The following is a 14,563-nucleotide window of genomic DNA, read 5'->3' as shown; positions in this document are numbered from 1 at the left end:
GGAGTTTCCGTGGGGCGCCACCAACCCCTGGCAGGTTGTCACCATTGTGTCGGAGGGCGGCCGCCTGGAGCTGCCGCCGCGGGAGAAGCTGCCGGGACCAGACTGGCAGGTGGGGCGCGCATGCATGCCTGCATGCATGCCTTTGGCATGCTCTCAGCCGCGCCCCTACTTGTTCCCCTGCATGCCTGCCTGCATGCCTGCCTGCCTGCCTGCCTCCCGGGACCCCCAACACACCGCCACACACCGCCGCCGCCCTCGCGCCTGCCCTGCCCGTGCCTGCCCCCGCCCCCAACGCAGACCTGGTGCGAGGTGGACAATTTCTACCCCCTGGTCAACCGCTGCTGGGCGCACACCCCCGCAGACAGGCCCGGATTCCAGGAGGTCATCGCGGAGTTGAGGTGGGTGTTGTGTGTGTGTGTGGGGGGGGGGGGAGGCAGGGGAGGGCTGTGTGGGGCGGGGAGGCAGGGGAGGACTGGGTGCGTGAGAGAGGGAGGCAGGGTGTGGCGCCTGGTGCAGGAGGGCGGCGCGGAGGGGCGTGGGGGCAGGCCTGGCCTGTCGAGCGGTGCCCGGCCCTGCCGCAGGCGTGTGCTTGACCCCCTGTGCTTGACGCCCTGTGCCTGCCGCCGCAGGGACATGCTGGAGCGCACACTGGCGGCCAAGGGCGCGCTGGGTGGGTCGGAGGGCGGCGGCGTGGCGCGCGCCGCCTCCGAGGCCTCCACCTCGGCGGCGGCGGCCAGCGCGGGCGCGGGCGCGGCCGGCGGCGGCCGGGGCGGCGGCCCCCGCGGCGGCTCGCCGCCGCCGGGCACCCCCGCCTCGCCGCCGCCCGGTGGGCCCAGCCGCACCATCAGCGACGTGGGGACGCCTCTGTCGGGCCTCAGCTCCGTGGGCGTGGAGGTGGGCAGCCTGGGCAGCACGCCCAAGGTGCTGGACAGCCAGCCGCCCCAGGGCCCGCAGTCCTTCCGGCGGTGACCTCCCCACACGTCGGGTGAGCCGCCCGCCGCCCAGCACCAAAACTCTGAAACACTCTGATAAACTCTGCAGCCGAGGGAAGGGGCCGGAGGCCCCGAGAACGCACCACCGCATTGCCTTCATCCTCCCCTCCCTTTCTGAAATGCTTGGCCGCTGGTGCGGTGGGCGGCCGCGTTGCCCCGCCGCCCAAGGCCCCGCCGCCGCTCCCCCAAGCACTGCATCCCTCTTCCCTTGAAACATACATAATGGCTCTTTACCTTTCCCTGTGTCATTTTACACACCTCAGTTGTTGTGTTGCCATTCTTATGCTGCGCTACTTTGCTTTCGCTGTTGTAATGCTCGAGATTCAGGTCCACTGGCGGGGCCGCCGCATGCAAGGCCGCCAGGCAGGCAGCGGGCGGGAGCCACATCTGGCCGGCAGCGCGCCCGTTTCGCGCATTCCGCTCCAAACCCAGCCTCGCCAACGCTCCCGTCGTTCACTGCAGCTGCACTCACGCTCCCTTGCCTCAAACACCAGACCAGCAAAAGCCATGGGCAACGCAGCCTCTGCCATCTCCGGGCCCAGTGAGAGAGTTGTGGTCGCGGTGGATGACTCGGCGATCTCCGGTGAGCACACGAGCGTTTGGGTTTCGGTTCGGCCACTGACAAATTTTGGGCGCGGCCTCCACGACTGCGGGCAGGCCCCTCAGCCGGCGTCTGGCGCCACGTGGTGCAGCAGAAGGCGCCGGGCTGGGCTGCAGTGCTTCCCCCGCTGCCGCCGCCTCCGCCGCCCGCCCGCCGCCGCTGGCGGCCTGGTCAACCTGCCCGCCTGCGCCTGCCGCCCTGCAGCCGACACCGTGTCCTGGGCGGCCAGGAACCTGCTGCAGCGCGGCCAGGAGGTGCACCTGGTGCAGGTGCTGGACTCCACCGCCTCCTCCCAGGTGCGCCTGCCCCCTTTGCAAGTGCATGTGCACCACCAGCGCAGGTGGTATCCCGCCCCGGTTCCCGCGCTGCAGTGCCGCTCTGCTGCCCAAGCCCCTCCCTCGCTCCCGGCTGCCCTCCCTGCCACAGGCGGACTACAACTCTGGCGAAGGCGGCGTGCTGCCCTCTGGCGTCAAGGTGGGGCTGCCGCCCTGCCCGCCGTGCATGCCCCGCCTGGCCTCGCATGCTCCCTCCACCGAGGCGGCAGCCAGGCGGGTGTGGGCAGGTCTCTGCCAGGCCTTAGCTGTCGTGCGGCTTATCTGCAAGTATGCTGGCCCTCCTCGCCTCGCCAGCGCTCGCGCTGCCTCGCCACCCACCCTGCGTGCCTCCCCACCCTGCTCCCCGTGCGCGCGCTGCCTGCCCTGCCGCCGCAGGCGGAGGCAGACGCCACAGCCATGGACTCCAGCCGCGCCTTCCTGGCCAAGCTGCGGGACATGCTGCTGTCGGAGGCGGGCGTGAAGCCGGCCAATGTGAAGATCGTGCCGCTGCCCTCCAACACAGCCACATGTGAGCCGGCGGCGCGGCTGCCGGGAAGGGCCTGGCGTCGGCGGCAGCGAGGCTGGCTGCCCCTGCCTGCAAGGCATGCATGCCATGTGCCCCCGTTCTCTCATGGCCTCATCGCTGCACCCCCTCGTGTGCTCAGCGCCTTGCTCCCCGCCCCGGCCGCCACCCGTGCAGCGGGCGACGTGGGGCGCACCATCTCAGACTATGCCGCCGCGCACAAGGCGGACGCGGTGGTGGTGGGCAGCCGCGGGCTGGGCGCCTTCCGCCGCCGCTTCATGGGCATGCTGGGCCTGGGCTCGGTGTCCGACTACGTGGCACACCACGTGAGCTGCGCTGGCCGATGCTGGCTGGCTGGCTGGCTGAGCAGCCTGTGGGGCCTACGACGCCGCTCCTGCTCGTTTCCAAGCCTGCTTTCACACGCATCCGATCCGCGTGCTGCAGGCGCCGTGCACCGTGTTCATCCACCGCGCCTGAGCGGCGCTCACCCTTCCCATCGATGGAGCTCCCGGTTTGCCCCCCCCCCAGCCCAGCCGAGGCTCCTGCAAGCCCTCTAGTCTCCAATAATCCCTGCTGCCCAGACCCTGTGCCCGTGCCCGTGCCCGGCCAATGAATGATGATGTTATTTACTTGCCACACCCTAGCGAAAACTGGTATTCGTGTGACCCCGCCCTGTCTACTAACTTTGCCTCTGCTGGTCCCTCTGCCTCGCTACGTCATATCTGCTTGCGCATTCGTTCACCCCTCTCCTGCAATGTAAAGACCCAACCAACCACAGACCTACACGCCGCCGCCGGTGCCAGCACAGACGGGAGATGCGGTGGCGGCAATGAGGTGGCGCCGCCGGAAGGCGCTCACGCATCTAATATTGCTTTGCCCTTATATGCATACATCCTTACCGCACTCTCCCTCCTGGGCGCTTGCAACACAGCCATGTCTTGCGGCACCGGCGCTCTGCGGCCCTTTGTCGAGCTTATCAGCCTGCGAAGCTTTTTGCAGGCATCACACACCCAATTGCTTGGCAGCAGAGGGTTTGCCGCTGCTGGGTCGGACAGGCCGTTCAGGCGCAGCCGTGCAGCAGCCGATTCGGAGCCTGAGAGGCTCCCCGAATTCGACCCAAGTTACAGGCGAGCTGCTGTGAAGGCCTCGCATGCTGTGCTGCAGCGGCGGCTGCATCTGCGCCGGCTCCGCCCCTGGCGGTCGCCCACCGGTGCCCTGGTTTGTTTCTCCTCACCTGCAGGTCCCCCACAGAGGTCATATGGCCAGCCACCAAGCACCAAGAACGATGTGAGTGTTCGTTGCTGCTGCCGGGAGGCAGGGTGTGCGCCAGCACTGGCTCGTGACCTGCCCGCTGCGCGCGCCCTGCCTGTGCAGTTGCAAAGCGGCTGGTCAATGCGCTGACCGCGGTGCTGACGCACAACGACAAGCTGCGGGAGCGGCTGGTCAGCGAGCTTGGGTTTGCCCTCAAGGTGCGCTGCTGGGAGAGCCGAATAGAACAGCTGCAACCGCCGTGCCGCATTGTGCCCAAAACGCAACGCCGCCTCTTGTGCTGCGGCCGCTGTGCCCTGCCCCCATCCCCCTGCAGGATGTACGCATGTCTCCAGACAATCTCAAGGCCTTCATCCAGTGGGACAGCTTCAAGGGGCAGCACGTGGCGCTGAAGCACGAGCTGGCACAACAGTGAGTGTGCCTCAGGCTCATGGCTTGAGCCGCGGCGGGCCTGCGTTGTTCCCACCCTGAGGCTGCAGTCGGCCTCTGCCTGCCACTCATGCTACCAGCGTCACAATATCACCACAGTATGCTGACCGGCTGGGCCTGCCACCGGCCCCCTTGCTACGCAGGATGCCCAAGCTCAAGGCTGCGCTGGCGCACTCCCTGCGCGCCCGCAACATGCCTCAGCTGGTCTTCAAGCACGACTCACTGACGGCAAAGCAGCAGGAGCTTGAAGACATCTTCCGGCGGCTGGATGAGGAGGACGAGGAAGAGGCGGCGACGGAAATCGAGAGCGAGGAGGAGCAGGAGGAGCGCGGCGGCATGCAGGTGCAGCAGCAGCAGAAGGGAGGGCGGCAGCGTCGGCCAGAGTGACGAGTCTATTGGAGGCCCTTGGAAATAACCGATTGGAACACACGAATGTCAGTAGCCGGCATGCTAAGCGTAGCCTGGGGCTGGTGCCCAGCCCCAGCATGTGGACCACCAGCGGCCACCGGGAGGTGGCGGCGGCAGGCCCAGCAGGCTTACGCAGGTTTTCGGCTCACTCATCCCGCCACATGCCAAGCACCAATTTACAACAGGATCACCCAGTGGCGATCCCGCAAGCTGCGCGTGCCGGCAAGCCGCGCCGCCAGACGCCAAAACACCCGCCAGCCCACCAGCCCGCTGTCTGCGGTCACCACACAACTCTCAGACCTCTTTGACGGCAGCAACATGGAGCCTGAGGCCCCCGAGTACGATATCATACCGGCACGCCGCAAACGCAACCCCTGGGTGCTAGTAGGTCGGTTTCGCGCGCTTCTGCAGAAAGGGGGATGCAAATTCACCCCTGGGATGTGGCTCCGCACTCGGGTTTGGCGCGCCGCTCACCGCCGGGCCGCCGCGCTCCACCCCGCCTGCAGGCACCGCCGTCACGGCCGGCGTGCTGCTGGGCGGCCTGGTGGCCTTCAAGAACGGCAAGGCAGCTATGGCGCAGCACTTCATGCGTGCGCGCGTGATTGCGCAGGGTGCCACCGTGGCAATCATGGTGTCGAGCGGCGGCTACCTAGCGCTGGAGTCGGCGCAGCAGCGGGCGGCGATGGCGGCACAAAACTCGCCCACCAGGCAATGAGGCGGCCTGGCACTGCTGGGGTCAAAGCGAGCGCCAGCCCTGGGGCCAGAGCCTGAGTGCCGCCCCCCTTGGCGCCGCTCCGCAACCCTTGGCATGCAGGTTTTGCTTCGCTTGCTTGCTTGCTCTGCCTCGATGCCACTCATTTTTCCCTGCAGCGCATGCCCGCCGCATTTTTCCTCCCCTCACCTCCATGTATGCTACCCCGCGTGCGCCCCTGCCCCTCGCATGCTTGCCGCTGTTGCTCCCCATTACATTGCTTCATTTGTCAGGCACCCTCGCCTCTTGTAACCGCTTCGCGCCCTGCCCCGTCTCCCAAGCTGCTCCAACCTCTCTCAACCCACGCCCTGCCCTGTTGCCCCGCCATTCCTGCTGCCACCCGGCTCACTGCAGGCTGCGGAGCAGCTCCACATCCTGCTGCGCTGCTGCCCGCGCTGCCCGCTCCGCTGCTAGCAGCGGGCTGTCTCTGCGCATGTAGCTGGCGGTGGGTGGCGCGCTCCTGGTGCCCCTGGCCGGGCCCTGTGCCGCCTGGCTCGCTGCCGCCTGGCTCGATGCCGCCTCTGCGGCGCTGGCGCCAGCATGGTTGCCAGCTGCTGGCGTTGCAAGCCTCTGCTGCTGTTGCTGCTGCTGGTGGCGGCGCTGGGCCCCCGCAGTGTGGGCGCCAGGTGAGGTGGGAGGCAGCGTGCTGCTGGCGGCCCCGCCATGCTGCGCCTGCTCCGCTGGGCCGCCCCTGCGCCGCATGCCCCAGGCCGCCTGGTGGTCCTTGCTGAGCTTCCACTTCTGGGCAGCCTGCTTTGCAGCACGGCATTGTGAGTGGGGATCAACAGGGGCGAAGCATGCAGCAGTGGCGCCTGCGCTGGGTTGCGAAGCAACACCGACCGCCCCACGCCAGCGCCCGCCCACCTGCGCCGAGCGCGAGTCGCCGTCGCAGAAGCTGTAGCAGCTCTCAAACTCTGCGGGGTGCGGGTAGCCCTCCATGCGCTTTCCAAACGCCCTGAGCGCTGGCTCCTTCCATGGCTGGTAGCCCGGCAGGCCCACCACCTCCGCCGCCTCCCGTGCAAGCGCCTCAGGCTGCTGGCCCAGCACCACCCCCACGCTGGTCTGCAGCCGCCGCTGCCTGGCCGCAATGAACTGTGGGAGGAGCTGCGACGTCGGGCTGCTGGCGGCTGGTGCGCTGCCGGTGGCGCCACCTCCTGGCGCGGGGCCCTGCGCTGCGGCAGTTGCCGCCTGCAGCTTGCCCCAGAGCTTGGACACAAAGGGGCGGTACTCGACGCAGCTGTGGCTGTCCTGCACGCTGGCCGTCAGGTGCTGCACCTCGCTGAGCGACAGCCCCAGCCCGCCGCGCTGCAGCACACACGCAAACTCGCCAGCCTGCAGGTGGGACGCCGCAAGGGCATGCGGCAGGGAAAGGCTTGGGGCTCAGTGCAGGCAACCAAGGCTGCTGGGTGGTGGCCCATGCATGCGTCGGCGGCTGAGCTGTGGCCCTGTGAGGGACAGCTTCACTCAGCTTCACTGGGCGAGGCGCTGCTGCCTCTCTCCCGCTCACCCCGCCCCACCTGCACCCTACCGCTGCGGTCTCGATCAAATGCCTTGAGGCTCTGCAGCATTCCTGCCAGCCCCGCAGCCGCCGCCTCTCCCCTGCTGCCTGAACCACAGCTGCCAGCAGGGTGGGGGCTGGGAGACTGGCTGCGGGACGCTGCTGCCTTGGTGGCGGCAGCGCCGATGGCTGCATCTGCTGCGTGCCGCGCCTGCCGCGCCACCTCCGCCTGCTGCACCTTTGCCTGCTGCACCCGCTTGTGCCAGTCTGGCGTGACAGCGACCCCAACCCCGGGCGCTGCCGCATGGGGCCACCCCCCTCCCCCCGCCAGGCTCGCGCCGTACGGCGACGGCGAGCGCTGCCACGGCCCGCCGCTGCCGTGCGGCTCAGCGGCCCCGCTGCTGCCGCTGCCGCCGCTGGCTGCCAGCTGGAGGTGCTTGTCCTTGGCCTGGGGGCGCGCCCCGCTGATGTCCGCCACCCGCATCAGATCCCTGGCCTGACCAGCAAACAGGGTGCGCGGGCACCACCCCGCGCTGGCCCCCTCGATGTCTGAGCTGTCCAGGGTGCTGGGCTGGCTGTGGCGGGTCCGGCCGGCGGGCGACTGCGGCTGCAAGCAGGAAACGGAAGGCGGGGCTGGCTGTGGGACGGGTTGGCAGGGTGCTGTGGGCTGTGGAGCAATCCTTGCTGCATAGTTTGCCTCTCCACCGTAACTTTGGCTGCTGGATGGAGGAACCGCAGCACTACTCTGCTCCCGGCCCGCCCAACCGCCCACTCACCTTGGCCCCTTCAATATCGCTCACATCCAGCGTGTTGCGTATGAAGGCGGGTGGCGGCAGCGGCGCCTCGGGTGGGCGTGGCGGCAGGTAGCGGTACTGAGGGTTGAGAGGGTCTAGCGGGTGGGAGCGGGGGCGCGGCCAGTCGCTGTGCCCGCCGGGGCTGGCCCCCGGGATGTCCGCAACGTTCAGCTGAAGGTCCCGCGGCTCGTTGCGCTGGCGGGTGAGGCGCTGTGGCTGCATGCCGGGGTCGGCGGGCAGCTGCGCGGGGGGCAGGTGGCATGCGTGTTTAAGGGGCACTGGACAGGGGTTGTTGGGTGGCAGTTGGGGTGAGCGGCGCCGGCTGGGCTGCACCTGGTCCGAGAATGAATAGTCGCATACCTGTGGCGCGCTGCGTGGCGGACGCAAGACCCTTCTGGGGGCGGCGCCTGGGATGTCGCTGCTGTCCAGCGTGCCGTGTGCCACAGCGAAAGGCGCAGCTGCCGCCGGTGCCGGACCGGCGCCGCCACCTGCCCCTGCCGGGTCCCGGGCCGCGCCGCCGGAAATCGGCGGGGCGTGCATTGCGGCCTGTCGCCGTCCTCTGTGGCTCTCAGGAGCTCCGAGGGGGCCACATGTCTATCTGTGCTGACCGAGTCGAGGTGCGTGCTGAACGCGGTTGGGGCCGCTGAGAGCCCAACAATCGATTTTGTATGCAGCGAGGTGGTGCAGAGGAGGGCAAGCAGGCCCCGTGGGCGACACCCGGACGTGCTGAGAATGCTGTGCCGCCGCCGCCGCCGCCAAGCACCGCCCACCCTAGTGCAATGCATCGATCTGGGCGGTGCTTACAATAGCGTTTCGTCACGGTGGATGCTTTGATAGTGTATTTTGCAAAGTATGAGCAGATGCGGGGAGAAAATACTGGGGAGCTTAGACTCAAGGTGGGAGCTGCTTCCGGGGTCAATGCCACCGAAGCCGCGGGCAATCCTGCACACCAAACAGGAGGGGCTGCAGGATCAGAGGTGCGCGCTGCCAATGGCAGACAGATGCAGGCGGGATGAGGGTGCAGAGGATGGCGGTTGTCGCGGCTGGCAGGGCAGACCGGCGCAGGGCGAAGCCCGCAGCCGGCCGTGCACGGCGGCTCGCGCCCCCGCAGCCCTGCCATGCAGCTCTCATTGTGCGCAATCGTATGGGCCAGCGAGCCACAAGGCCCGGGGGCCGTCCTCGGTGGTATGGAAGTGTTGCGGTGGCGTGGAAAGGCTGGGGGTAGATGCAGGGCGCGACCGCGCTGCCAAGCCAGCACCAGCTCACCTGTTCACCGGGCGGGTTGCCGAGTTGAGCAAGTTTGCTGGCGCACGAGACGCCGCACCGGGGGTGACCTGAATCAAGTGGCACAGGCAGGGGGCAGGAAATTGCTGCTAGTGCTGCTGGGCAAGTGCACAGGCGATGCGGCGGTGGAGGTGGGGTTGAGATGTGCGGGGCCAAACTTCTGAGGAGGTCAGCGGCCCGCCGCCGCTGTGAACGGCGACGACCCTCACGCTCAGAATAGGATCCCCTTCTGGTATGCCGTGACTAGAGTGACCCTACCCAGGTTTCTGACCCTCGGGCAAGGGCTGGATGCCCGGCGAGTTGTGCAACAGGGCAGGCGATGCAGCGGCAGGCGGGGGTGCATACTATGTGTGCACAGGTCGGGAGTGGTTTTCCCCCGGCATCAGCGCTCAAGCAATAAGCGGAAAAGAACGTCATTCCGAAGTCCGTTTGCATAGTTTTTTTCATAGCGCATGATGAGAAGAGGATGCAGCGTGGAGGGTGCTGCCACACCTCGCAGCCAAGAGACAGGGCGGGCGGCGGTGGCAGCAGCGCGGCCGGCTGCAGCGGCGGGTGCAAGAGCCTCCGCAGCGTGCCGCCTCACCAACATTGGTCCCGAGGATGCCATCACGGGTTAGGCAGACGCCCAGCCCTCGTCATCACGCCAGCTAGTGCATGCAAGGCGGATGATGGCAGGCGTCAGAGGTGGGAGCACTGGAATCGCCCCACACGTGGCACCCAGAGGGGCACAACGGTGTGGAATAGCTGGGCGTCTGTGGGAGGCTGGAGGTGAGTGAGTGGAGGAGTATTGCTGCTGTACAGAATGAGCCAAGCCATCGCCAGCCGATCCGTGAATTCACCGATTCGGTCTAGTGCATTCATCGTTCGGTGCCGAGGCTGGGGCGCTGTGTGGGCCGCCCGATCGCAGCGGTCACTGAAGCTAGGCCTGGGGCGGAGCTCGGGAGAGCTGGGCAATGGCTGGAACGCAACCAAGGTGCCTGATCTGCATAATGCCCGCCCGTCAGCCGCCCTGGGCCTCAACTCACCAAGCCCTGCCGTCCTGTGGTGGTGCAGGAGCCTGGCTGGGCCGCCAGGCCTGGGCGCTGGCCCTTGTCTAGCTTCTGCGCACAGGTTGCGATCCGCAGGTGCGCCGCGGGCAGCAGCCCGCTGGTGCAGGCTGTCCCGAACGCCGCAGCCGCCGCTCGTTGGCCGAGCCCACAGTGGCAGCCTGGTCACTGGCTGTGCAGGTCACGGCACCCCTTTGCAAGCCTGCGCTGCACAGCCGCGGTCTGTGCTGCAGCATAGACAGCATCGCCAGCAGCAGTCCCCGCAGCAGCAGCAGCCGCAGCCAGCGGCGCCGCGCAGCCGGCAGCGTCGGTTGCTGCCGCCGCCCCTGCAGGCAGCTGCCGACAATGTAGGCGCCGGGGGCGGCAGTGGCAGCGAGCTGCCGCTGGGAGGGACCGCAGCGGCGGCGGCGGCTGCGGGCGGGCTGCGGGAGCGGCCGGCGGGGGCGGGCGCCTGGCTGGATGCCTTGTACCGCTTCAGCCGCCCCCACACCATGCTGGGCACCGCGGTCAGCGTGTGCAGCGTGTCGGCGCTGGCTGTGGGGCCCGGCCAGCTGGGGCCCGCCGCGGCGCTGGCCGCCCTGCAGGCCCTCTCCTCCGCCCTGCTCATGAACATCTGCATCGTGGGGATCAACCAGGTGGGCCGCGGCTGAGGTGGCACACACAGCAACTCAAAGCTTTCCCCACCAGTTCCCCCTCCGCTCCCAGCTGGAGCCCCCACCCACCCACCCAGCCACCCACCCAGCCACATGCTTTCCACCTGCAGCTGTACGACATTGAGATCGACCGGGTCAACAAGCCCTACCTGCCCCTGGCCGCCGGCGACTTCTCGCCGCCCACCGGCCGCGCCATTGTGGCCGCCACAGGCGCCGCCTCGCTGGCCATCGGCGCCGCCGCCGCCTCGCCGCCGCTGCTGGGCACGCTGGGCGGCAGCCTGCTGCTGGGCATCGCATACTCCACTGATCTGCCGGGCCTGCGCTGGAAGCGCAGCCCGGTGCTGGCGGCGGCGTGCATCCTGGCGGTCAGGTGATCGATGTTCGCTGGTGAACGCCAGGCGCCGGCCGCCAGCCGCCGGTTGCCTGGCGTGTCTGTGCACCCCCCACCGCGCAGCGCCTCGGAGGGCCGGCGAGAGGGATGGCAGGCGGCGTGCCTGCCTGCCTCCCGCCGCCCGCCGCCGCCTCGTTGCCTCCCACCAACCAGCCCGTGCCGTGCCCCGCCCGCGCCTCCCTCCCTCCCTCGCGCTGCAGGGCGGTGCTGGTGCAGCTGGGCTTCTTTTGGCACATGCAGCTGGCGCTGGGTTCACCCGCACCCGCCATCACCCGCCCCATCGCCTTTGCCACCGCCTTCATGCTGCTCTTCTCGGTGGTCATTGCGCTGTTCAAAGACATCCCCGACATTGCGGGGGACCGGCAGGTGGGAGGGGGCACGGTGCTGGCTGTTGCTGGCTTGCCTGCCTGGTGGGGCATGTTGCTGGCTGGCCTGGCTGGCGGGGCATGCTTCGTGCGTGGTGGCTGGGTGGCCTGGGTGGCGGCAGAGATGCAGATGGGCGTGGGTAGGCGCAGTTGCAGGCAGATGTGGAGGGAATGGGAGGGGGCTCGAGAGCCCAGGCCCGCCGCCCAGCCGTTGCGCCCAACGGCTTGCGGCGCTGCCGGCTGCAGGCGGGGGTGCGCACGCTCAGCGTGCGGTTGGGCCCCAAGCGCGTCTTCTGGGCGTGCATTGCCATCCTGGAGGCAGCATATGCTGGTGAGCTGTCCCCACCTGCTGGTGTGTGTGCGGGGGGTGGCTGCTCAACGATCAACGAGCCTGACGCGGCGCCGGGGAGCGGCAGCGCAGGGGCGCATCCATCCGCCCTTCCCCTCCCAGCAGACCAAGGGATGCGCAGCCACCAGCGCCAGCCCCTGCTCACCAGCCCCTTCTCCCGCGCTCCCGCCGCCCGCCTCCCGCACAGGCGCCATCGCGGTGGGCTTGCAGTCGGAGCTGGCGTGGAGCCGGGCCGCCACCACCGTCGCCCACGTGGCGCTGGGCGCGCTTCTGCTGTGGCGCGCGTGCCGCACCGACCTGTCCAGCCCCAAGGACATCAGCAGGGCGTACATGTTCTCCTGGGCCCTGTTCTATGTGGAGTACGCGCTCCTGCCGCTCTTCCGCTGAGGGGAGCACCCGCTGCGGGCGACCGCGCCGCCCCGGGCTGCCTGCTGCCACGCCGTCGGCTGCTTCTATAAAACAATGGCAGGTTGATTCTCTAGACCCAAAGTGGACAGTGGAGCCCCGCTCCTACCCCTGTGCTGGCCTGCATTGTGGCCCCCTACCCCGCCAAGCGTGCAGCGCCCCGCTCTGTACACTCCCTGCTCTCCCCTTCTCTTCACCGGTACTGATCCCTCGCCTCCCCCCCGCCCATTGCTGATTCGAGAATTTGCAATGCTGTTGATACACAGTCAATGAATGTAATTGGCACACCCCAGGGCGTGTGGAAAACGGGGGCTCAATGTGTGAGGGGAGGGAGGGACAGCGCAGGAGCATCATCAAGGGGCAGGACAGAGGGCACCAGGCAGCGGCGGCCAGATTCCAGCAACGACAGGAGAGGAGGACAGAGGCTGGTGGGGTGCAGTTCAGCGATGTCGACGGCAGCCCAAGGGTGCTGTCAAGGCCGGCAGGGGGTGGCAAGACGCATGTATCATTGGACCGCCGCCCCGGTGGCAATGTCGTAGATGGAGGCCGCAGCAAACACCTGCAGGGTGGGCAGCACTTGCAACTTGTTACAGCGCGGGCAAAGCGAAAGCATGCAGGCGCAGGCGGTGGAAGGCTGGAGGCTCGCCACCTCGCTGCCGGCACTGGCAGCCAGCCTTGATGCTAGGCTGCGGGCCCAGCCCAACCCGGCCCACAGTCCAGCCCAGGCGGGGCGCTCACCAGGAACAGCGAGCCCCCCACGTACTGCACCACCCGCTCATCCAGGTACCTGCCCAGGATGCTGCCCCCCAGCACGGCAATGATTGTGGCCACACCGTGCCCCGCCACCGCCCCCAGCACCACGCCTGCGGCGACACGCCCGGGCGGCGGTGCAGGGAGGGGCGTCACGAGCAGGCTGGGCGGGAACGCCCGCGGCCCCATGCAGCCAGGGAAGCAGAAGCAGAAGGAGCAGGCAGCCGGGGGCCGTGCCCCGCTTTGCATTCAACCCCGCAGCCGCCAACAGCTGGCCGACCAGCCAGCTGCAGACAGATGGCCGGCCAGCCAGCCAGGCAGGCCCAGCAGGCGCACCGGTGGGCGAGGAGGCGGCGGCCAGGGCGATGGTTGCCAGGAACGACTTGTCGCCCCACTCGGCGGCAAACACGAGCGCAAAGGTGGAGGCGACCATGGTGAGCGCAGCGCCTGCGGGGGCAGGCAGGCAGTCATCAGGCGCGCAGCGACGCGAGGGGCCTGCCTGCCTGAGCGCAGGGCGCCGCGCATGCTGGGGCCGCCCTGCTGGGCCGGTTCACCAGCCGGCCAGGCGGCAGGCATGCAGGCGCGCCACCCCGCCGGCGCGCCTCACCGCTGCCAAAGGCGGACACCACCTCCTGCGCCTCCTCCTTCTCCTCCGCCGCCTTGCTGTCGGCGTCTGCCGCGCTGCGCAGCGTCTGCACCCCAAAGAAGGTGAGCAGCGCCACCGCCAGCAGGTCGTCCAGCGGCAGGCCGCCCGCGTTGGGCACCACCTGCGGGGCAGGCAGGGGGGTCGGGGGGGGGCGGGGCCGCTGGTGTGTGGGTGCCGCCAGGCGGGCCCCCGTGGCCTAGCGGGCTCCAATGGCGTGCGGGCGGCAGCAGCTGGCCGCTGCCCGCGCTGCTCCCTCCCGCTGCGGCATCCCACGGGCTGCGCAGCCCCAGCTCGCACACTGCGCCTCAGCTCAGCGGCCAGCCTCCAGTGGCGCCCTCGGCCCTGCCCCCAGCGCCGCCCTCACCTCGTCCAGCAGGTGCAGCACGCGGCCCAGGCCCACTGAGATGACGGTCATGACGGCGAGCGCGCCAAAGGTGCCCGCAAACACCAGCGACCGCGGCTGCTGCAGCGCCAGCAGCAGCGCGATGAAGAACGTCTTGTCGCCGATCTCGGAGAAGAAGATGAGCAGCAGGGCCTGGATGAAGCCCTCCCTCAGCGGGTCGTCGCCCACCAGGCCGGGGATGAAGGCGCCCGCCTGCAGGCCGCTGAGCAGCTCCGAGGCGGCGGCGGGACCCGCGGCGGCCAGCAGGCCGCCCAGGCCCAGCGCCGCCGCGGCACAGGCGACCGCTGCCGTGGAGGGCGCCGACGACGGCGCGGGCGAGCAGGCGAGTGGGGGCTGCCGCGCGTCGGCCTGCTGCCGCGGGGCTAGCTGCGGCTGCTCGGGCGGCGACGCCTTGCGCGGACGCAAGGGCTGCCGTCTGGCTGGCAGCGCCGATGCCGGGGCCGCCTTGGGCTGGGCCTGCATCCGGATGGGGCGTGGCAGCCAGCCCAGGGCGTGCCCACACTGCTGTGCCACGCCTCCTGCCATGTTTGTGGGGGCAAGACCTCAAAGCCGAGGGGCTCGTCCGGCCAGCTCGCCGGCTCCAGCAGCACCGCCTCAAGGCGATGCACCAATGCACTGGATAATCGCCTGGGTGGACGGCATTTCGGCCGGGGATGAGCTGGCCTACCCACCCCTTGCGCCACATGAACATT

The 14,563-nt window shown here is 69.1% G+C and overlaps 6 protein-coding genes across 6 annotated transcripts in view; 4 read left to right on the top strand and 2 right to left on the bottom strand.

Annotated features, from left to right (window-relative positions):
* CHLNCDRAFT_134046 (hypothetical protein) overlaps nucleotides 1–969 on the top strand; it is a gene marked incomplete at both ends in the record, with an annotated part of 8,141 nt that extends 7,172 nt beyond the window's left edge. Inside the window, 3 exons of the mRNA XM_005847766.1 lie at nucleotides 35–109; nucleotides 298–398; nucleotides 630–969. Of these exons, the coding sequence (XP_005847828.1) occupies nucleotides 35–109; nucleotides 298–398; nucleotides 630–969 (516 nt within the window). The remainder of the gene's footprint in view (nucleotides 1–34; nucleotides 110–297; nucleotides 399–629) is intronic.
* A 530-nt stretch (nucleotides 970–1,499) lies between these two features.
* On the top strand, nucleotides 1,500–2,907 carry CHLNCDRAFT_134045 (hypothetical protein; the record flags this gene model as incomplete). Its single annotated transcript, XM_005847765.1, has 6 exons — nucleotides 1,500–1,575; nucleotides 1,798–1,889; nucleotides 2,020–2,067; nucleotides 2,304–2,436; nucleotides 2,608–2,756; nucleotides 2,875–2,907. The coding sequence occupies 6 exons, from the start codon at nucleotides 1,500–1,502 to the stop codon at nucleotides 2,905–2,907; spliced, it is 531 nt and encodes a 176-aa protein (XP_005847827.1).
* A 2,128-nt stretch (nucleotides 2,908–5,035) lies between these two features.
* On the top strand, nucleotides 5,036–5,185 carry CHLNCDRAFT_17999 (hypothetical protein; the record flags this gene model as incomplete). The annotated part of the gene is made up of 1 exon (XM_005847764.1): nucleotides 5,036–5,185. A coding segment is annotated over one exon (150 nt), but the record flags the coding sequence as incomplete, so codon positions are not given.
* A 447-nt stretch (nucleotides 5,186–5,632) lies between these two features.
* Nucleotides 5,633–9,452, bottom strand: CHLNCDRAFT_52382 (hypothetical protein; the record flags this gene model as incomplete). The annotated part of the gene is made up of 7 exons (XM_005847604.1): nucleotides 5,633–6,037; nucleotides 6,152–6,619; nucleotides 6,805–7,392; nucleotides 7,562–7,819; nucleotides 7,913–8,073; nucleotides 8,384–8,521; nucleotides 9,356–9,452. 7 exons carry the CDS (start codon nucleotides 9,450–9,452, stop codon nucleotides 5,633–5,635), a joined length of 2,115 nt encoding a protein of 704 aa, XP_005847666.1.
* Nucleotides 9,453–10,400: 948 nt separating this feature from the next.
* On the top strand, nucleotides 10,401–12,054 carry CHLNCDRAFT_52381 (hypothetical protein; the record flags this gene model as incomplete). The annotated part of the gene is made up of 5 exons (XM_005847763.1): nucleotides 10,401–10,544; nucleotides 10,673–10,932; nucleotides 11,154–11,319; nucleotides 11,565–11,649; nucleotides 11,855–12,054. 5 exons carry the CDS (start codon nucleotides 10,401–10,403, stop codon nucleotides 12,052–12,054), a joined length of 855 nt encoding a protein of 284 aa, XP_005847825.1.
* Nucleotides 12,055–12,577: 523 nt separating this feature from the next.
* CHLNCDRAFT_52380 (hypothetical protein) lies at nucleotides 12,578–14,333 on the bottom strand (the record flags this gene model as incomplete). The annotated part of the gene is made up of 5 exons (XM_005847603.1): nucleotides 12,578–12,631; nucleotides 12,811–12,935; nucleotides 13,159–13,269; nucleotides 13,430–13,589; nucleotides 13,833–14,333. 5 exons carry the CDS (start codon nucleotides 14,331–14,333, stop codon nucleotides 12,578–12,580), a joined length of 951 nt encoding a protein of 316 aa, XP_005847665.1.
* Nucleotides 14,334–14,563: the final 230 nt, after the last annotated feature.

Source organism: Chlorella variabilis (assembly GCF_000147415.1).
Source record: "Chlorella variabilis unplaced genomic scaffold CHLNCscaffold_10, whole genome shotgun sequence".
NCBI lineage: Eukaryota > Viridiplantae > Chlorophyta > Trebouxiophyceae > Chlorellales > Chlorellaceae > Chlorella > Chlorella variabilis.
Note: the sequence above shows the minus strand (reverse complement) of the source record. Positions and strands in the feature narration are given on the sequence as shown.